Source organism: Spermophilus citellus, assembly GCF_964194105.1.
Source record: "Spermophilus citellus genome assembly, chromosome: 4".
In the NCBI taxonomy this organism is placed as follows: domain Eukaryota; kingdom Metazoa; phylum Chordata; class Mammalia; order Rodentia; family Sciuridae; genus Spermophilus; species Spermophilus citellus.
The window spans coordinates 51,618,626-51,641,972 of record NC_138185.1 but is presented as its reverse complement, the minus strand read 5'-3'; the positions used below and the strand labels follow the sequence as shown (position 1 = coordinate 51,641,972).

Sequence of the window (23,347 nt, the reverse complement as noted above, 5' to 3'; positions counted from 1 at the left end):
GGGCCATGATGAAATACATCTCCTCGAGGCACTCACCCTCTCCACCTGAGTCTCTCAGCATTGTATCTGCCACGACGACAATTGGTCTTCTTAGTATATGGGCTAAGACAAAAACGTGGAACTCCTCCAGGCTCTCGTACACAGGGTCCTCAGAGTTGTCCACACTAGGGAACAAAATAAAGTAAGCTTGTCATTAGACTAGATTGGAATGGAGGAAGGAGAAAATGGAAGGGACTCCGTAGGGACTGACCATTCCCTCTCTGGATCCTATCTTCAGAGTCCTGGCCAGCTGTGCCATCTAAGGATACCTTCCATGCCATCCACCAAGGGCAGATGCACAAGTCCCAGCTTCCCACTCCCACCCTGGGTTGTGTGGTCTCAGGGGACAAGTCAGAGAGAATCTGCAGGTGAGGGCTGCTGGCCAGAATCTGCAAGTGAGGGCTGCTGGTCTCTCTGCAGATACAGGTAGCCCACCAGAGCCTGTGGCAGCTGGGCAGCTTGTTCTCTGGGATGTTTAACAAGGATGCAGTGGAGGCTGGAAGATGGAGCCTCCTCTTCTGTTCATTTCTACATACAGAAGCTGAGGCTGAAGCCTCATGCCTCAGAGTCTCCAGGAACGCCCAGGGAACATAAGACTCCAGATTATTGGGGTTCATTGCTGCCAACATCTGAAAAACCTTCTAAGCAAAACTCTGATGGAAGAGGTCAGGGAGAAGGCTGCCTGCATTTCAACCCTGAGAGTGGGAGAGAGGGAGTCACTGTGAATGTGCAACCTGTCTACCGGTGGGGGACCTTCCTTAGCTCATGCCCCTCGCTCCTGCCTGAGGCTTAAGGAAAGAGTGGATGCCAAGAACTGCTTTCTCTCAAACTCTTAGATGTTTGGGCAGAAGACTGGAGCCTTGATGTCCTCCAATAACAGGGCCACCTTCAAAGGGAAGAGCACATAGAAAGGAGAGCTTACAATGTGATGGGAGTATCAGCTATACCCACAGTGCCAGCCAGGTGGCAGTGTCCAGCCAAGACCACATGGAAGTTCTGGGGTTTGCTACTGAGCACCCTAGGGATGCCCCAAAGTAAGCGAGGGAGATCTCTGAAGACTAGACGGGTGGGGCCATAGCCAGCAAATGCAAGCTTATTTGAGAATATAGTCACTATTTGCATCAGTGGGTTCTACATACAAGGGTTGAAAATATATCTAAAAAAATTCCAGCCAGGTGTGAAAACACACATCTGTAATCCCAGTGACTGTGAAGGCGGAGGCAGGAAGATACAGCCTCAGCAATTTAGTGAGGCTCTAAGCAACTTAGTGAGACCCTATCTCAAAGTAAAAACAAAACAAAACAAAAAGGACTGGGGACATAGTGCAGTGGTAAAGTGCCTCTGAATTCAATCCCCACTATGAAAATAAGTGAACAAATGAAATATTCCAGAAATTTCCTAAAGGAAAAAGTTGAATTTGCTGTGCTCCAAGCACTATACTATATCACATGAATGGAGTGATGCGGAGGCATATCTTCTTTTAGGTATTACTAGTAATCTAGGGAGGATTTAAAGTACATGGAAGGGCATGCTAGGCTATATGTAAGTACTAGGCCATTTTATGGAAGGGACTTCAGCATCCTTGGACTTGGGCAGTGAGGCTGGAACAAGTCCCGTGCAGATACTGCACGGGTTGGCACAGGCCTGAGGAAATAGCTCCATGTTCATACCTCTCAGCCAACTGATTCAATTATTTCCAGAACAAATGCTGTGATTTTTGGTGGTATGGTTTGATATTAGGCGTCCCTCAAAAGCTCATTTGTGAGACAATGCAAGAAAATTTAGATGAAATGATTGGGTTATAGGAGGTTTAAGCTAATCCCCTGATAGGGATTAATGTGGAGGTAACTGGGTCCCTGGGGTTGTGCCTTTGGGGTATGTACTTTGTCCTTGTTGAACAGACCTCTCTCTCTGCTTCCTGAGCTACCTTCCTCCAGCACACTTTTCTGCCAGGATATTTTGCCCCAAGGAATGGAACTGTTTATGGACTGAGAGCTCTGAAACCAGGAGCCCCCAAATAACCTTTTTCTGTTCTAATTTTTCTTATCAGGTCTGTTTAGTCATAGCAGTGAAAAAGTTGACTAAAACATCTAGGAAAATTATAAAATCATTTATATTATATATAATATAAATATTTTTATAATTTTATAAATTATAAAAATATTTATATTATAATGCCTATATTTTTTCTTTTCTTTTCCTGATTCAATTTACCTTATTTTAATAATTCAAAATGTTTGGAAGCAGTCCCCCACCTTGGCTATTTGGAAATAAATCTCTAACCTGATGCCCAATTACTCTGGAGAAGTTTAGTGTGTATTGCTATGAGCAGGACGTTCTTCTACACAACCAGAACACAAAATCTGAAATTAACAAGGATACATCAAGTCACCAGACCCCATTCATGGTGGTGTGCCAGTTGTCCCAATAATGCCCTTTAGAACAAAGGCTCTGGCTCAGGATCCTGAGCTGCTCTTAGCTGTGATGCCTTAACATTAGATTCTCTCAGCTGGAAATGTTTCTTAGGATTTCCTTGACTTCTATGATCCTGACACTTGCATGACCTTGAAGATTATAGGTCAGGCCTTTCACAAGAATGAGTTTAATTTGGGTTTCTCTGTTTCTTCATTAATAAATTGGGTCACACTGAGTCCTTGTGGTTTCTTATCAGGTGGTGTGGAATGGCAGGCAGGTTGTCCCACTGTGGGAGATGGTGACTTGGTCACTCTTCATCTGCCAGGGCTCACTCCTGCAGAGCAGCTTGTTTCCTCTATGGAATTAGGTGCTAAAAGCCACAGCCAAGTAATATGATGCATGGCACTTTTGGTTGAAAGGTGAAGCCAGCTAGCCATTGAGATGATATGATTATGTTAAGATTTACATTCATATGGTTTTGGACTCCTGCTGTTCACCTGGGCCTGCTACGGGACTCCTGGAGAGTTCCCATTAGTTGGGGAAGTACAGTAGGAGGGAATTCCGGGGGAGGAACTGGTGTTCCCGGGGTTCCGGTAGAACACGGCCGCATGGGTGGACCGGTTTCTTCCCGGACGTGTTCGGGGTATTGGCGGCATTTTCAAAAATAAAGTTTTGTTCCTGCTTGAGTGGCTCGTGATTCTGTGCCCAGCCAGACTGGGGCAATTAGGAAGCATTGTGTGGGGGAGAACTGTGAATATATGCAAATCCTCCATACCTCACTCAACCATTATACACTTACTAACAACACTAGGGATTTCTGGTTTTCTCTTTTATTCAATGGTTTATAATACATTTGTGGTATTTTAACGCTCAAATATTCTTTGATTTTGTCATTGTGACTTATTTCAGTAGTTTTACATCCTTAGAGTATCCTCCTATCAAGTTTTGGAGCAGTTTCTTGATCCTTGGCATAGGTGGTTGAAGTTCATACATACACATGTAATTTGCATCTTTAGTTTTATGTTTCTTTCTCTCTATGATCTACTTCAATGTTTACAGGAAACATGAGTTCACTGATACCTCCAATTCTAATTCAATACTGCAAAGTTCATTCTACTTGTAACTTTCTTCTCTAAAAGTGAGAAGCCTTATTTCTATTAATATTATTATTATTTTGCATTCATTTGATCAGTTTCCTGATTTGTGAGCAATCTCTCATCTATGCTGGAATCTCCTTTATCCCACCTGAAGTAGTCCTCTTCACCCTCTTTAGGTCTGACCATGATCATATTTTGATTCTCCCATCTCACATTCTCTGCAGATACCCACCCTGTTTTGCCCCACTTAATGGCTTAAAGGCAGAATATCTTAGGAAGTGATGGAAAGAGGAAAAGGCATGTTTTAAATATGTATTGATTTTAAAAATATGTATCATCAGTCCTCTGTATCTGTGGGTTTTGCATCTGCATATTCAACCCACTGCAGATGAAAAATAATACAAAACAATTGTATGCACTTATTTTCTTATCATTAACTATTCAGTATAACAACTACTTACAAAGCATTCACATTATATTATGTATTATAAGTTTATGGGATTATATTCATGAGTTCTATGCAAATATTTCATCATTTTATCTAAAGAACTTGAGAATCTGTGGTTTTGGTATACTTGGGGGTTCTGGAACTAATTCCCTGCAGATACACGGGAACATGAACAAAAATTTTATATGTGTATGTACTATAAATACACACACGTAATATATACACACACATATATACACATACTTACATACACATTTATAATATTTATATGTATATATGTGTGTGTGTATATATGTATGTGTGTGTGTGTGTGTGTGTGTATGCCAAGTCTAAGCACAATGCTCCTGGGTGTGCATTTTCAGCACCTCAGGTGATTATCCTTGCCCATCTGAACCTTAGAGCCAATATGCAGGTGTTCAGGGTCAAGTACTTCAGTAGGTTGCTTGTTCATCTCTGTCACACAGTAAGTACTCACTGAGTAAGTACCAGGCAAGTGGATGGGTGAACAAGACAACAAGCAGCACAAAGAGGAGAGAACATGGAGTAACAACCGGCACACTCAGGGAAAAAAATTCTCTGATTAGAAATGTGGAGTACTGAACCTTCCCTAATTCAATGAATAGAAAGGTCACCATTGAAAAGAGATGAGCTGTTCATGAGTCAGATATTGAGCTGAAAGAAGGAAGGCCGCTCCATGATGGAACACTCTGGCATCTGAATGGCTATGCAGAGGGACCCCACTGTAACAACAGCAAAAGGGCTAAGTGCTAGGCACCACTGTACTGGCATGGCGTTCTTCTCATGCAAAATTTGAAGGAGGTCATTGTGTTTCAAACTGAAAAAACAGCAAATGTTCATTGAACATTTAATATGTGTTGGAGCTATGAAAGGCACTCTAAAGGCCTTCAGGTTAACTAGACCTCATGTCACAGGCATCTATGCACTCATTTATCCATCCATCTATACATTCACCAACTGTCCACTCATCCATTCATCTGCTCATCCACCCACTCCCTGCCCATCCCAGTGCTATAACAGGGCTAGGGCATGGAGTTGGGCCATGCCTAGCATGCAGGCTTGTGGCTGGACATGGGCAGCAGCTGTTGAACACAGGTGCCATCTCAGCAAAAGAGAAACTGCTCAGTGACTCTGAAGGTGGCAGAAAGGGTCTTACACACACATATACACATACACCCCCCCCACACACAATAAGATATATGTATATATATTTTTTCTATTTCTGTGGAGAATACTGACTAATATATAACTTAATATTTTGAATCTATGCTTCTTTCTCAGTTTTTGGCATTGATAATAATAGCTTCAAACACCTACCTGACATGCAATTGGAGCTCAGTATGTGGTACTAACCACACTAAACCTTCTCCAATCTCTGGGGAATCCTGGCCCCCTAAGAGAGCCAGCCCTCCCTACTCTGACTCCCAGACAAAGTCTGTGCAGGGAAATGGATGAGCACCCATCAGTGGGGGCTAAGCTTTGCTCCCTGTCTCCTCATGTATTGGATCTGAGTGATGGTGAGTGTGGCTTGAGGAGAGTGGTCAGCTCCATGCCTCCTGGCCCTGGTTCTAACTCTTTTATGTACTTACAGGACTATGTCCCTAGCATTGAGCTAGGGTTTGAAAGACAATCAAAAGAAAGGGTTTGGTTGGACTGCACCATGAGGATGCTGCAGTCTGAATGGGCAGACAAAATATAATGAAATCTCAAAAGAGCTGGTGCTCAGAACGGGGCTGTGTGTACTTCAGGGAAACATCTCTCTGGGTAAGGAACAAACCAACAAGTGGAACCTGAAAGAAACAAAGCAGAGGTGAAGTCTGCCCCAGCCCCCAAGATGTGCATCACAGATTAAATCCATATTATTGAAGAGTTTGAATATATACATTAAATAAATGTATCTCTGGTAAAATCAACCTTTGAGTGACTTGCAAACATGTCCCTCATTTTCTTATCCCATGGATCACTTCCTACACAAGAATTTTCTTTTCTTGGAGGGGTGGGGGGTATCAGGCATCAAACCACTTAGCCACATCCCCAACCCTAATTTGTATTTTATTTAGAGGCAGGGTTTCACTGAGTTGTTTCGTGCCTCACTTTTTGCTGAGGTTGGCTTTGAACTTGCAATCCTCCTGTCTCTGCCTCCCAAGCTGCTGGGATTATAGGTGCTACTGCACCTGGCACCATCCTGTTTTGACATGCAAGTAAATAGAATAAAAACAGAAGCACCTAAAATTCATGTTTTCTAGAGTTATGACTTCCAAAATCTTGAATCAGAAAGATATTCTGGAGCTTCCATGTTTTTGGTGAGATGACAAAAGAGGACACCAAACTTTAGAGGAGAGCTTGAGCATAATCATCGTGGAAGACTGGACCAGAAAAGAAGGTGGCATTATTTCATCATTCACAGAACTCAATGTCAGAGAGGAGCAAGACTCCAGTTTTTGGGACTCATAAAGATTTCTGAGCTTCAGAGAAAAAGACACTTGGGAGCAGAACACCTGGACTTGAAGTATGGCTTTACGGGAATGTGAGGATTCCAACTCTATCTAGGAGCACCAAAAACTTAGAAGCACTTGTAATATGCCCCATAGTGTTCTAATTTTTTTTTGTTATTTTTCTTTCTCCACTGGAAAGTAAACCTATTACTGATACCCTAGAAGTAGCCCTACATCACTGGCTCAGGATTTCAACTTGAGCGTTCAGATATGGGGACTGGAGTGATTGTGTCCTTGCTCCTGTTGCCCCAACCCTGAGGGGTAGCTTTGTTTTCAGGATGATCCATCATCTAAGTTTTTATAAACTGTGTTGTATTTAAGAGATTTTGTTGGGTTGTGGGACACACTCCAATAGACCAAATATTAACAATAGACCAAGTTCCTACTTCTTGGCTCCTCCAATTATCATTTTTGTGACCTTGGAAAGGTCATTTCATCCCATCATTCTGACTCGGCTGTGGCTCTCAACACTGAGGCTCAGTTTTCTAGTCTATGAAAGGGGTGCCCAGGTTTGCAGGACAGGGTTTGATGGGAGGGGTATGGAGCCACGGTCTCTGCTGCCAGCCCATGCTCCTGGGTCTCACCCACTTCCTTCAGACCCTCAGTATCAACCATACTTTCTATCTCTGTCCCTCAATAGAGCCTAGAGTTTCATTCTTTAAACAAGAACATACACATCCCACCCTTGATTGCTGGTTTCTCCTCTATGAATTTTCTACAGATTCTTTATTTTTTCCTGTGAGGTGTAACCAGAACTGTGAATTCCAGGCATGGGGACATTTTCGTACAAACATGGACAATGCCTGGGTCATCTTAGAGATTCATAAAGGCACCTAAATCCTTTTGTTAGGTTGTGATTGAGTACTCAGACCCTACCATTTAATGTTTTATGAACAGGTACTTGTATTGGTAATTTTAGGTTATGGAAGTGATTCACATTCATTGTCAAAAGAAAAAAAAAGTACAGAAGTGTAAAGGACAAAAAGTGAGATTGTCTAATGAGAGTGGTGATTTAAGAGGTGTTTCTCAATAGTGCCAGGGCACCAATGTGGATGGCCTTGGCTCTTTGTAGCTTCTGGGACTTACTAACTGCTGCGGGTGGGTCACTATCCAGTGTAGGCTGCGGACATTGGGCCTGACAACCTGAGCCCTGCATGAGAAGGCCATGTGGTTGGGGGATGGATTTGAGCCTTAGGAGCCACTGAAAACCCAGGTGAAACTAGCCACAAGGGCTTAGGTACATGCTGGACAGCATCTCCTTGCCCTGGTCTGGGAAGATGGACAGAGGCAGGAGGGTTCCTGCAGCCCTAGTGGCTGCGCTGGCTGGTACTGCCTCTCTCCTTGTCTTTAGAGACAGTGGCTTCAGTCTTGCTGTTTCCCAAACCTGTTGGTCCCTGTAACAGTAGAGTGAGAGACTCGAAAGACCAGGAACTATCCTGGGAAAAACAACATTCTTCATCTGTCATTCATTGCTCCTGACCAGGAACATTTTAATCATTACAATAGAAACTGAACTGGTGAAGGGGGTGCCAGTGGTCCAACAAAATCTTCAGGACTCCTAAGAGGAGGGGGAGGTCTGTAGAGGCACATGGCAACTCCTGCTTGACTAACAGGATCAGAGCAGGTCTCAGCAACACCAAAACAGCCTTCCTGAAGGCAGGAGAGCAGTCACCTGGCCTAAGTGCCCCCACACCCCACTCATTCTCAGGGTGGAAGAAAGAATAGAACCAATAGAGAATAAGAGCTGCTGTCCATCACTGAGAAGGCCTTCTCTGCTGCTGTCTGTTCTGCTTCTAAAGGAGGGGTGGAGCTCAATTCCAGTACTCCTTCTACCTCCATTCCCATCAGAATCCTCTAAGTTCCAGAAAGCAGGCAGCAGAAACTGAGGCTGTGGCTTAGAAGTTGGATGGGCTGGACCAGCCATGGGGCTATGGGCAAACCCTCCTGAATGGGGGTCTCAGGAGGCACATATATGTGGTGATATTACTCATTGCTATGGTTTACAGATCGCTTGAGTGTGTCCTCCAAGGGTTCATGTGTAAGAAGCTTGGTCCTTAATGTGGCAATTATGGAAGATGGTGGAACCTTTTTTAAGGGGAGGGGGCTAGTGGGAGGTTGTTAGGTCATTGAAGGAGTTACCTTCAGAAAGAATCAAGGCAGTTCTCATGGGACCTTGAGTTAGTTCTCGCTAGAGGGCTGTTATAAAAAGAGCAAGTCTGGCTCCTTCCTGAGCTCTGGCTTCCTCTCTTGTCATGTGGTTTCTCCTTTGTGTATGCACTCCCACCATGGCATCATCCACTATGATCAAATAGTCAGGGAGTCCCTCACCAGAGCCATTGCTAAGCTCTTTGGACTTTCAGCCTCCAAAATTATGAGCTAAATAAATCATGTTTCTTCCTAAGTACTCTGCTTCAGGTATTTTGTTATAGCAATGGAAAACAGACTAATATACTTATTATTATTGTTATTACTGCTGCTATTTTTCCCAACCACTCCTGTATCCTAGTAGAAATATTTGGACTAAATCCAATTCTCCAGAATTTATCAGATAACTACCCTGTGGCAGATGCAGGACAGTGAAAGAGATGCTGAGGAATGCCTGAAACCTATCAGGGTGGGACCTTTGAGATGTGAAGAAGAAAAGAATTATGTGCTTTGGAACTAAGTCTTCAGGATGCCTGTCAACCAAACATTCAAACATGCTCGTCCCTCTATAAGATGGATTGTTGATACTGACATGTCACATCTTTAAAAAAAGTGACAAACAATTCTGTAGAAACTGTGTTTGTGGAGTTCCGTATCTAAAGTGTCTAATCTTGGAACACAGTCTAAGTTGCTGCTGCTGCTGTTGTGGGCCCCACTGGAACCTGTTTGATAGCTGGGAGACTCAAATGAGGGGTGGGCCCAGGAGGCACCAGGCTCCACTGTGGTGGGTGTGTGAGGACCCAGACAGCTTCTTCTAGGCCTGTGAGTCTGAGGCTGGCCATGAGCTACACATAGTCTCTGATCCTTTTGCAGGTCTCTTTAGTGTCAATGCTTACACTTTCCGTTGTTTTTCTGAGACCTTTCCTGGGGGCAACACTTGCCATCAGATTCAAAAAAAGCATGAACCAAAACACACACCCTTTGAAACATTACGTCTACCCTGTTTTTCAGGCCAGCTCTTCATTCCCACACTGGAACATTTGAGTGGAGCCTTCAGGAACATGCTACTCCTAAATGCACATTGAACATGTGAAGCCTTTTTCTAGGAACATATATAATATCCACAGAGCCTAGCTGAGAGATGCTAGGTAAATTAAATGATATTTTGGCTTTCTGTGTGACTTGAAACCAAAGATTACATAGATATTTAGTTAGGAAATAAAACCCAGACCCAGCAGCTAGGGCAATCAGAGCCTGATTCATGCAGTGGCAGTGTGTGGAAATGACCACTGTCATAGTCTCCCTCCAGGGGCTGCTTATGCCCTCAGTCCCTTCCCTGACAGTGCCTGCTCTGCATAATGAGGCTTGAGGAAATGGGACTGAGAAGCTTATGTCAGCTTGAGTCTCTGCTTGCAAAATACGTATGAAGGTATCTGGCAGGATCCAGCTGTCCCCTACAACCTCCCATGCAGCCTCATTCAAAATCTAATATTTGAAAATTGCAACCTTTCTTTCTTCCACAGCTTTTGGGTACCACACTGTGTCTTTACCACTCCCATGCTGTGTGAAGCCCTAGGTGGCTGGGAGCTCAAGACAACCCTCAGAGAATAGAAAGGACAGCACTTACCCTCCACCTGTGCCACCATTCTTGCTGAAATGTGTACGTGGCTCGCTGGAGGCCAGCTTCAGCAGCTCCGTCCACTCTCGCTCCCACTCCTCCTCTGTGTACACCAGCCCTGACTAGCACAAATGGAAGCCGGTTCAGGAGTTGGGAAGGCCATAGCAGCAATGCCCTCATCTCCCCTCTCCACACTTGCAGCCACACCTGATCAATGGGCTTGGTCAAAGCCACACTGAGTCACCAGCTGAACAACTATTAATGTCCTCTAATGGTCACCTTTTGTTTGGACTATATATTTTCACAAGCCGTAGTCTCTAATTTTAGAGCTAATAAGAGTCTACCACTAGCAAGGGTCATTCCTAGGGATGGGAATGAGGAAACATTAGCCTACACATATGCTTGGCTGGGGGCTGACCATTCAGGTTTTTGAAGGGTCAGTAGGCCAACTTTAATCAGAAAGAAGGCAGATTCTTCTACAAGAGCAAAGTGCTAATGTTCCCTGTGGTAAGGGACACTTGGTAATCTGGATTGAGCTCACACACAGGGACTGGAAATCCATAGTCTGTACCTGCTAGTAGGTGACCACATAATTCATCATCAACGTTGGGACACTTGAGAGTGAAGGTGGTGGCTTTCCTAATTGGCAAGCCATGAGCATATTGCTGCATCCACAAGGCTGTGCTGTTGTAATGAGGCTCCTCTGCCATGAGGTTGAGTGGGGGAGTCTCATTAATCCCAGAAGCTGTCTATACCTGGCCTTACAAGATGGACTTGGACCTGGGGCCACACTCTGGACTCCAGTATGGCTCAAGGCTGCATCTAGTATGGATCCTGGACTCCAACCAGGTCCGCAAATACCAACCTCCTTGTTCTGCTGTGTCTGTTGCCACCTCCACCTTCGCTTCAGGGCTTCCCGCTCAGCACCTGTCCTCATCATGGTGTAGAGAGCTTTTCGTAAAACCAGGTCCCGATCATGAAACCCCCACATTCCTGCAGCCAGGAGACCATAAGGAGCAAAGAAGAGAGAAAGGACATAAGGAAGGTGAAAGCTAGAAGAAACTCAAATTCTCCTACCTACCAGGATGGCCTCCTGTGTCTGCACAGACAAAGGTAATAACATGTCAGTTAGCTGTTTAGTTGTCATCATTCAGAGTTCCTCTCCTTTTGCCAATGCTTCCCTAAACTCAAATGGGTGAAGGAAGTAGTGCAAATACTTCTTAGTGAAACAATAGTGGGTGAAAAGTGACTACTGACTCTCTTTGGCTATCTACCCTAAATCCTGCAGGTTTGCTTTGAGAGACCAAGTGTTCACTGTCTAGGTCTTGTGTTTGGGTGAGAGACTGCCTTTGAAGTCAAGTTGATGATATGTTCTCACCGAGGGCCCCATGCTGGGATGACCAATATCATTCTGGCTTCTCCAAGGTTCTTCCAGATTTGATGTTCAAGGGCATCTCAACTTCATAAGAAGACTGTCAGTGGATGCCACTGCATGCATCTGAGCCAGGAAAGGGCACCTGCCTCCCCAGGAGAAGGTCTCTCACCTGTAGTGGGTGCTGAGGAGCTATAAAAATATGCCAGCCATCTCTGAGTACATGCTCTGGGCAGCTCAGATGTGGTCAAGAAACCCAACCAATGGGATAAGCACTGAAGAGGTATACAGCCCTAGCTATAGGGGAAAAATTGGGTAAATTCTTCCATCCATCCATCCATCCATCCATCCATCCATCCATCCATCCATCCATCCAAGGTGCTAGGAATGTGTATAGCAGGGACTAAGACACATGAAGATCCTAAAACCTGACAGAGCACACATTGTAGGAAAGTAGTAAGTCAGGCAATCATTAAATCTCTGTACAATGTACAAAGTCAACACAAGAAGGAATGATAAAGCAGATGAAGAAGACAGAGTGGCAGGTGCATTTGTTATGGTGTGAATGGATGGAGACATCAGAACAAAGGTTCAAAAGAGTGAAGGAAGGAGCTGAGATGCTATCCCAGGTGGTGGGAAAGGCTAGGGATGGCCCCTCTGCCAAATGAGTGGTCCATATGGTGCCCTTGAGAAAAGGCAAGAGGGAAGGGTGGCTGGAGCTAGGATGAAGGGGACATGGCAACAAGGAAACAGGCAGGCTTTCAAGTGAGCTGGAGCCTCTGGAGAGTTTGACCTTAACTGATTGCTGTTTGTAAAGGCTCAGGCTGGCTTTGATCCTTGGATAAGCAATAATCAGAGACTGCTGTGGGCTTTCTAGTAGGCAGGCTTTTATCTTTCTCTACAGGACAGACAGAGGACATGGCCTTCATTGCTCCTTACTCATTCTCTGACTGTTTTAGCTGTCTTCTGGGGCTCTGAGCATTCTCAGCTCCCATGGATCTCAGTGCAGTCTTTCTCACACAGAGGGTCTCCTTGTCCTATACAAGGTTGCCTCCAGGCCTGACTCCAGGATCACTGTCATCTCCATGTGTGCCCAATAATCCCAGTGTAACACTAGGCCCCCTCAGCTGTTCAACAGCATTGCTGGTGGATGTCACATGGCCTTTTGGCAGTCCTGGTTCTGTGGAGTTTAGCGATGCAAGCACAAAAATGAAAACAAAGTAAAGGTTGAATATCCCTTATCTGAAATTCTTGGGATCAGAAATGTTTTAGATTTTGGATTTGTTCAGATTTTAAAATATGTTCCATATATTCCTTATACACATACCTGACGGTGATTTATATAATACTTTTAATATTTTTGAACATGGAACAATGTTTCATAGTGTGGAATTTTCCACTTGTGTCATCTTGGTTCTAAAAAAAATTCCCAGATTTGGGGACAATTTGGATTTTGAGATTTGGAATGCTTAACTCATACTGGGAAAAAGGGCCAGCTGCCTTTTAGGTCTGAGCTCATTGTATTGTGGGGGATTCTCAGAGGAGAACCTTGCAACTCTGGTCAGTCATGGCTTAGTCCTCCCGTAGACGGAGCAAGGCCCAGGGGAAGACTGCTCTTCCCAGGCAGGCCTAGCAGTCCCATTGTGCTTATGGGGTAAGTGCCATCAGAAGATTCCACAGTGGCATGTGGCCTTCCCACCTGTGGTGCTGATGGGGATAGTGACTCTGTATACTGCAGTATCTGAAGGATAAAGCCATTTCCATGCCCGAGACTTTGCAACAAGGCCTCTGTTTGACATAGATGAGAGATTTCTTCTCTTATATTCTTTCTCCAAGTTTTATAGAAAACAAAGTAAAATGCATTCAATAAAAGTAGAATAGTTAGTATTAAATATTGTAATGAAATATGGCCCAAATACTAAATCACATTTTTTGCAGAATAGCATGGAAAATTCTCCAAAAAAGTTAAGATTACTATACCTCATAAATATGTATAATTATTATATGATGATTAATTTATGTTAAAGCAAAAGGCATATTTAAAAAAATGTAAATGGAAAATAACAAATTCCAAGCTGTAAACTAGTGAGATTATAATTTTACTTTAAGAATAGATAAAAGATGAGAAGACAAGATACTAAAATATTAAAAGAGGTCAACAATGAGTGGTGGGTTATTGGTTTTTATTTTCTTACCATGATAAATGTAGAATGCATTTCAATGCCAACCAAACAAAACAAATCAGATATAATAGTTTTCATGGAAAGGGAGGAGGCAGGTGGATGCCTTTGTCCTTCACCATCATCAAGTCCATGAAATGTTCCCCTTACTCTCAGTTGCCATAGTCCTCTGGGCCTCCCTATGTCCTTCTCAGACCCTGATGCATTTCCCTTAAAACCCTGTACAATCTGATCTTAATCCACTTCTTACTGAAGTCTAGATGTGTCTGGGGCCTAGCCATTGCTCTGGGTCACAGTACCCATTAAGGCCACATTCACCTGGGAAGGAGGGTTTGCCCACCAAAGACCACATTCTTGTTCGAGAGCCCCATTGCCTGGACAGAGATTATGTTCTCCAGGACTGAAGAGGAATAACTGGCCTGATAGTGAGGCCACTGGTACAAATTCAGACTTGCTTTTTAAAATGAATTTGGCCTTCTGCATGTAAGCAGGACCTCAAGAGAATGATTGAACTTCGAGAAAGTCCACTATGACTCTCAATTATCCCAATATTGCCAAATATTGCCACCCATACCCATGTACCTGCAAATATTTGTTTCCTATTGGGGAAGGTTGCTGATATGTCTGCTGTATATTCTGACCATGGTAATTCCCCTAAGCAATACCTATGCCTATCTTCTTATCAGTTCAGATTCATTATAGATTGCTGTCAATATGGTGGTCCCACCATTACCCAACCTCATGTACTGCCTCCCAATCCTCCTGCTAGAACCCCACCTTGTGTTCTGCCTCTAAACACCCTTTTGATTCCTGCCTCTGTACTTTATTTCTCTGGTGTCCCTGCCTGGAATGTCCTCTTTTCTACTCTTTTTGGTTCTTCAAGTTTCAGTAAAGATCTTGACTCTTCTAGGAAATCCTCTTGGATTATTTTAGGCCAAGGTCTCTAATTCTCATACCTGAAGTTCTTACTCAAGGCCTCTTTTATCATGACAGGTCTTTTCTAACCTGTGTTTCATCTGTCCATCAATCCAGAGAGTTACTTGACCAGAAGGGCCAGGATTATTGACTCCATCTCATGGGAACTCTTCCAGATGATAGTGACATGGTTGTCTCTACTTAGCATATGTCTGTGCTTTAACCATTCATTGAGGCCTGGAGCCCTGCCACTCTGTCTGTGCTGCAGAGCTTACCCAGTGAGGCGGCATGTAAAAGGCAGTTCCCATCCCCTGTCGTGGCCAAAGGAAGAAGCCGTTTACAGCTCGTGCACACGGTGGACCACCAGTTCAGGCGACCTGGAACAGAAGTTCACCTTAGAACAGAAGCCTAGAAAAGGCAGGGATCACCAGAAGTGTGTTTGCTAAGCAATCACAAAACATCAGTGAAAGATTTTCTAAAGGATCTCAGTGGGAAGATAGAGCATTGTGGCCACCTTTTCTCAAATAAAAAAAGAGCAAAAATAGGAGCAAATATGAGTTTAGAAAACTCAAGAGTTTTCTAAATTATATTTAATGGTAGAAACAAAAATTATAACATTGTATGTCTCAATATATATCCAGTTCATATTTAAGACAATCATATTATGAAGGGTGGAGGATGAAGAAACACAAAGGCAGGAAAGAGTTATAGGTTTCACTAAATGTGGTTAAATGTCAACTCCAGTAATCTTTGATAAGGTATATATGTATATATGTAATAGTTAGAACTACCACCAATCAACCACTATTAGAGTTACCCTCAAAACCCAACCCCATACAATTTATTCTAGAAAACAGCCAGTATTACCCTGACACCAAAATGCAATGAAGAAAGTACAAAAAGAGAAAAGTGTAGAATAATATCTTTCCTGGACATGCTAGAAAATTGCTAACAAAATATAAACTTAGCAATATATACAAAGAATTGTAACAAAATAGCACCTAGAAATATATACAAAGGTTTGTACAACATGACCAATTATTCTAGGAATGCAAGGCTGGATTAATATTTTAAAATTAATCAATTAATATACCATAGTAACAAACTACAGAAAAAAAAGAACCACATAGTCATAGCATGAATGGAGAAAAAGCATTTGATATGAAATTAAATTCTCATTCATGATTAAAACTTTCATAAAATGAGGAAAAGAAGGAAACTTCCTTAACTTGATAAACAACATATACCAAACCATATAGCTAACATCTTACTTAGTGGAGGGAGATTGAATGCTTTACTTCTAAGTGTGGGGAAAAGGTGAGGATATCCACTCTCACAATTGCTATTCAACATAGTACCAGAAGTCATAGCCAGCGAAGCAAGTAAGAAAAAAGAAATAAAAAAGAAAGAAAATAAAGTAGAACCTTTAGTTACAGATTAGAAAGGAAGATATAACACTATTCTTATTGGCAAATGCCAGGGTTTATGTAGAAAATCAGATGGAAACTTAAAAAAGAACTCCTAAAATTAGTTATTTTGTCAAGGTCTCAGGATATGAGATCAATACATACAGATCAATTGTATTTCTATACACTAGCAATGAATACATGGGAATTCTAAGATTATAATACCATTTATAATCACTCAAAAATGACTTAGGTATAGATCTAACACAAGTGTCAGTACTTATGTGCTAACAACTATAAAATTCTCATGAAAGAAATCAAAGAATATCTAAAACAAATGGAAATACATACTGTTTATGAATTAGAAAACTCTCAACATAGTAAAGATGTGAATTCCATCCAAATTGACTCTAGGTTAACAGCAATTCCTATAAAAATCTTAGAAAGGTTTCTTGTAGAAAGGAAATTATTACCATCTAGAATTCTGTATTTCAGATAAACACAGAATTTATTACCACTGGACCTACAGTAAAAATATAAAAGGTAGAAGGAAAATGATCCTGGATGAAAGCAGGATTATACAAAAGGAATAAAGAGATTTGAAAGGGCAAATATGTTGGTAAATGTAAATAGATACTGACTGTTTAAAGCGACACCAGCAATGTCTTTTGGGAATTAAGTCACACGGAGAATTAAAACAAATGACAGCAGTAGCACAAAATATGACAATGTGTAATAAATGACATAAATCTTATGGTACATACATTGGCCAGGAAGTGGTAAAAGTACTAAGATCTATTCCTAAGAAAATTCTAATAATTCAAAGATGCATTTTATAACCTGTGGGATACCCACCCCCAAACCAACAAGCTAACAGAGGAGAAAAGAGAAGAGTAAATATTCTTGAATAATTCAAGAGAGTACAAGAAAGAGTTAAAAAAGGAACAAATAAATAGCAAGATAACATTTAGATTTAAACCAAGATAATATATTTAAATTAACATATCAGTATTTAAATATGAATGATCTAGATATTCCAAAATACAGAGTCTCATTTATATAGAATGAATAAGTTCTGTAGGTCTATTGTAGACCACAGTTGTTAATGCCATATTATATAGTTGAAATTTGCTAAGGCATAGATATTAAATGTTCTCACACACCAAAAATGGTAACTGTGTGAGGTGATGGATGTGCCAATCAACCTAATGGGGGTAATCATCTCACAAAGTACATCATTACAGCATAGTGAAGCATGAGCCTCATATTTATGTCAGATCCTCGCATCCCCAAATCTCACAGGGGTGGTTCAGAAGCAGGCACAGGTGGACACGGTACATTTAGTGGGTTTGTGTTACTGTTGGGGAACCTCAAGCTTAATGAATGCTACACTTTTACAATAGACTGCAAGCAAACCTTTCCAAACTTCGTTCTGGAGGGAGACATTATCTTTATTTTGGTGAACAGTGAACACACCTGTCCTCTGCCACAGAGAGACATTATCTCTATTTTCAAATAAGAATTATTATACTTTGTAATCTCCCTATAGTGGTTCCAAATTCTGCTACATTTCTAAGGCTTTCTGCTCAGGTTTTTAGTCACTTCAGCTGTGTTCAGCAAAGGACCTCAGGGAAAATCTTTCAAAAAAGTCATTTACAGGCAAGGTTGATATATGCCTAAAATTCCTGAGTGTCACCAAAATCTTTCCCTCCACCCCAATTCTGCAACAACTCTCAGAGTAAAAGCAATTACATTTTCGGGCTTACTTCTCAGGTTTTCCTGTCTCCAGTTTCTTACCCCTTTTAATTCTAAGCGCTGTAGCAGCTTTCAGATGCTCTTCTAAAGGAAGTTCTACATTTCTCTCTTTTTTCATTGTGGCAGGCAAACAGGCAGGTTTATCATTAGCTATTCCATTGCTCCTGGAAGCAGGAGATGGTCAATGGATTATTTTTTTTTTGGAATATCTATCCAACTCACATTCCTGGAATAAATCCAACTTTGTTATAATTTATTGATGGGTTAAATTTGCTATTTTTTTTTGTTTATAGTTGTTACGATTGTTCATGAGAGACTCGTGGGTCTATCACTTGTCAAATGGAAATGGCATCCAAGAATAGAGCTGGCTTGGTCCCAGTGGCATTTTGGGATTACATGAAAAAGTGACAACAAATCCCTTTGAAGGAAACTATCCCCTACACTGCTGCCCAAAGTAAAACTGCTGACCCTATGGGGCTCTTGATACACAGAGTCCCCTAAATCCCTAGACCTGGATTACTGATGCCTCCACTAAGCTAAAATCTGGTGGCGTTCACTGGGTGGCGCAGCCGTTCGCTCCAGTACCAGCTATGCAGGACTGGAAGCAGAGCTGGCCATCTGTTCACTGGGCAGGACTTGAGGCTGTACTCATAGATCTAGCCAGCATTCATTGATGAAGCTTATTATATTTTTACTGATTCTTGGGATATTGTCAATGACCTGGCAATTTGGTCTGCCTTTTGGGAAACTACAGACTGGTAGATTAAAGTCATCCATCTTTGGGACCACAAAAAGGGATAGCAAATTGAAACTGCTGATCCAAATATCTTGGCCACTCACATCAATGAACATAGTGAGCTTTGTCCTCTGATGAGATGACTTGTGAAGCCTGCACCTCCTAGACTGACACCATGGCTGTCTGAGCCCTCACCAGCCACACACAGCCACACTCTCACCATCACAGAGGGGCAGAAGTGAAGGATTTTATATTCGGATGCAGAGGTTGCCACTGTATGTATCCTCAACTCACTGTCTCATGGACAAGGAGGATGTGTTGCTTGAGATGCTGCTCCTGCCTACTCCTGGAAGACTGACTTTCAGGGCTGGCACTGCCTCACTGCTGCCAACACGTTCTCAGGTAAGAGAGCTGCAGCTCTGGTCTGTCAGTCTGTAGCTTTGTCTGGTGAGTCAACTCTGACAACACCATTATGACCCTTACGACTCATGTATGTCTGCTTTTGGCTTTCAGCCTGACAATCATGTGCCTTTTATTAAAAAGCTACCAACAAAGGGCTGATAGTGGACATCTTCAATGGGGTTTCCATGTTCTCTATCATCCAAAGGTACCTGATATAATGGAGCATGGGGTGGCCTTCTAAAAAGTAGCCTCAAAAATATTTCTGGTTGTAATGGTTTGAATGTTTGTGTCCCTCAACAGTTCATACATTGAAACTTAATCCCCAGGCCAGTGGTGTTGAGAGCTGGGGCATCTAGGCAGGGATTCATTTGGAGGAGCTCTTCCCTCATGAATGATATTAGTACTCTTATAAAAGAGGTCTGAGAGAGCCTGTTGGTCAATTCTACCATGTGAGGACATATAGAAGAAACCCTGTGCAAAGAATGAGCCCTCACCAGAAACCAAATCTGCTAGCACCTTAATCATGGGATTCTTAGCCTCTAGAACTGTAAGCAATAGAATTCTGTCGTTTCTAAATTAACCAGTGTAAGGCACTTTGTTCTAGCAGCCTGAACAGACTAAAACACTGACCCTCTCTCCCTGCCTTTCTCCTGATGTGTACTTGTCTCAGGCAGCTTCTGGGCTTTATAGCTGTAGCTGCTGTAGACCAAGTGGCTTAAACGAGAGACATTCATTACCGTTCCCAGATCAAGTTGTCGGCTGATATGGTTCCTGAAAAAGGCTCTCTTCCTGGCTTGTACATGGCCACCTTCTTATCATGTCCTCACATGAGCGAGTGAGTGAACTCTGGTGTCTCTTCTTCTTACAAGGACACGGATCTCATCATGGTGGCCATCCTCATGACCTCATCGAAACCTAATTTCCTTCCAAAGGCTCTACTTCCTAATACAATAAAATTGGGGTTTCAGGCTCCAACATATGCAGTTTTGGGGGATGTGACGGCCTTAGTAAGGCAGTTTGTTCACTGTATGAGTTTGTTACAAAAAGGTATCATCTCCTTTCAGCTATTTCCTGGTTAGTGATCAGGATGAACAGGATAGGAGTTGCATAGGCCGATTTTTGAAAATCCAGATTCCACCTGAGCATCTCTGATCATTTTGAATAGCTCGTTTTCCTTCTGGTCACCCCTAGGTGTTTGGCATATTTGAGTGTCAGTCCAGCCAAAAGGAAACCTAGAAAATTCAGACAGAATTATGGTTCAATTTTATAAAGAACTTTTGTTCCTCTTGTTGCTTACCTTCATCGATGAGAGATAGTTGTGATCAGGAGATGATTTTTTTTGAAGGATGAGTTAGTTTTGGTAATATGGTTGTACACATCAATTTTGTGAGGGGTAGAGGAGCAACAACCAACCCCAGCACATGAGGGGAGAAGATCTTAATACCCTAGAAAATATAGGGGCAGATGGGATACAGTGACAATGTTTGTTTTCTAGAACTAACCCTGGAGAATTCTGCATGAAGAAATGTGCCCTGGGGTAGATCTCCAAAACTGTTGCATGTGCCTTAAATAAAACAGTGTCCTCCTCTGATTCAGGAGTTTCAGGTCTTCTGTCAGCCACCATGAAACCATGGAAGACTAGTTTGTTTTAGCTTGCAAGCAGAGTAAAAAATATCAGACATTTCACAGTTTTTGTCATAAAGCAGATTTTTTTTCAGATGGTTCATGAGATATAGAGTGTACTATCCATGAGGAGAGGGAGGTCTCACAAAATATAACAGGATGAGTTGAATATATTAGATAATCAGGCATGAATTTGAAGTAGACGGAGCCCTATCAGGACTGAAAAACAGCCTCAGTCCTATAGTCCCCGACTACAGTAAGGTATTCCGGCACCAAAGGGAAGGGAAGACCCTCTCTAGAGAAGTGTAACACCATGTAGAATCTACAATTTTATGTGCATAATGTCTGAAAGCAGATAAAAAATTACTAGGCATATAAATAAACAAATACCCATCTGGAATTATATGGATGAAATAAAAATGAGCTAAAAAAACAAGACACATGGATGATCCAGATTTTAAGATTACCTTGACAGGGATTTGGAAGTAACTTGGATTAATATTTTCAAGAAAACAGAGAAAATGGACCAGAAGCCATATTTGAACAAATAATGTTCAAGTATTTTCCAAATTTGGTGAAAGACAGATTATGGGACATCTTGAAACCCTATGAAGAATTAATATAAAAAAAATCATGACAAGACATGTGGGAAAACTGTTGGAAATTAAACATAAACTCTTAAAAGTAGAGAAAAATGTTACAAAAAGAACAATAAGACAGAGTTCTCATACAATGCAATGAGAGCATTGAAGTGCTGAATGAAAATAACCTCCACTCTAGACTAGAGTCTGTCCCCAGAAAAATTAACCTTCAAAAATGAAATTGCTAGGGAAATAAAGAAAATCCTCAATTTAATACAGGTCATCTATGGAAACTCTAAGTTAACACGATACTTAATGGCAAGATACTGCATGCTTCCAACTAAGAAAGAAAACAATATTTAATACTGATAAAGGACTAAGTCAGGGCAATTATATAAGAACAAAAAAATAAAAGGCAAAAATATGGGACAGCAATAAGTGAAACTGTATTTACTGGTAGATGGAATAATTTTATGTAGAAAATACTTAAAATCTACCCAAAACTCCTTGATCTAATGAATGAATTCAAATTTTCCAAGGTAAACACATATTTATATACTAATAAAAACAATAGAATAACATTAAAAATATAAATACTTAAACATACATTTAATGAAACACAAGTGATATCTAAACTGAAAGCTATAAGACATTCCTATAAGAATGTCAAGACTTAGCTAGGAAGATGGCGGCAAAGGGAGTGCATCACCCCCGTGTGCCGCGTCACTGTGCGGGAGAATGACGAGTTAAAACAGCTGAAGGCTATCTTGTTGGGAATTTCCAGCGAAATTGAGGTGCTCCAGAATCTAGTGGAGGGGTTTTTCATTGCGCAAGGATCGGCTGCAGGGGCTCGGTCGCGGGCGATTTCTCTGCACCGAGGGTCGCACTGCTTGTTCGGCTGATTGCCCCGCGGCTGGAGTCTGCGGCGCGCGCTGGGAAGCAGCGAGGTGGCGGCGAGGAGGTGCAGCGTTGCGGATTCTGTGGGCTCCTGCCAGCGGTGCAATGGCTGTGCTCAGTGCTGAGTTCTGGGTTTGAGACGGAGGAGAGAAGCGGTCCAGTTCGGTTCTCCACGCGGTTGGACCACGGAGGAGGCCAGTGGCCGCCATCTTGGAGAGCTGACGTAATCATCCCTGTTTTCTACTGATCTCAGCTCATTCAGCTACGGAACCGGTGATTTCAGGCTGTTATTTGCCTGCGTCTCACAGACAGATTGCTCAGGCTCAGGGCTAGAGAACCCGCGGAGACTGCTTCTTGGAGCCTGCTCCTAGCGGACCGTGCTCCGAGCTCGGAGCGGCCGGGTGCTGACTCCCGGAACTGTTTTGGCCCAGGACTGGGGAACCCGCGGAGACTGCTTCTTGGAGCCGGCTCCTAGCAGAGCGTGCACCGAGCTCGGAGCGGCTGGATTCAGGCTCCCGGAGCTGCTTTGGCCCAGGGCTGGGGAACCCGCGGAAACTGCTTCTCCGTCTGGGTCCTGCTGGGTGCTGTGGGGGCCAGAGGGGCAGAGTGGAGCTGCCGCCTGCGCCCGGAACAGGCCAAGCGACCCGCCGGTGAGGTATCACGTCACCCCAACTGCAGCTGGGGCCGAAGAGAGCAGCCGCCCACGCCTGGAACAGGACCAGCTACCCGATGGCGTGGTAGTCAAGTCACCCCATTTGGAGTAGGGGCCGAGCAGAGCTGCCACCCAAGCCTGCAAGGTAGGCAGACCTGTGACCCACTGGCAGGACAGGCCCGGTGGCCTGCCAGTATGGTGGACACGTCGCGCCGATTGGAGTGGGGGCTGAGCGGGGCCGCTGCCTGTGCCCGGAAAAGGTCCAGTGACCCACCGGCGTGGTAGTCAAGTCACCCCATTTGGAGTGGGGGTCGAGCAGAGCCGCCACCCGAGCTCGCAAGGTAGGCAGACTGGCGGCTCACCAGTGGGATGGGCTTAGCGGCCGGCCGGCGAGGCAGACATGTCACACTGGTTGGAGTGGGGGCGGAGCAGAGCCACCGCCCGTGTCCGGAAAAGGCCCAGCGACCCGCCGGAGTGGCAGTCAGGTAGCCCCATTTGGAGTGGGGGCCGAGCAGAGCTGTCGCCCGAGCCCGCAGGTAGGCAGACCTGCGAC

The 23,347-nt window shown here is 43.1% G+C and overlaps 1 protein-coding gene across 2 annotated transcripts in view; it reads right to left on the bottom strand.

Moving 5' to 3' along the window:
• The window catches only part of OTUD7A (OTU deubiquitinase 7A), a 336,583-nt gene that overhangs the window by 24,003 nt on the left and 289,233 nt on the right, over positions 1–23,347 (bottom strand). For both annotated transcript variants that reach the window (XM_081291466.1, XM_081291465.1), the window contains 4 exons: positions 15,018–15,119; positions 11,141–11,268; positions 10,285–10,397; positions 37–164 (listed from right to left, as the gene is read on the bottom strand). In XM_081291466.1, the coding sequence (XP_081147592.1) occupies positions 37–164; positions 10,285–10,397; positions 11,141–11,268; positions 15,018–15,119 (471 nt within the window). The remainder of the gene's footprint in view (positions 1–36; positions 165–10,284; positions 10,398–11,140; positions 11,269–15,017; positions 15,120–23,347) is intronic.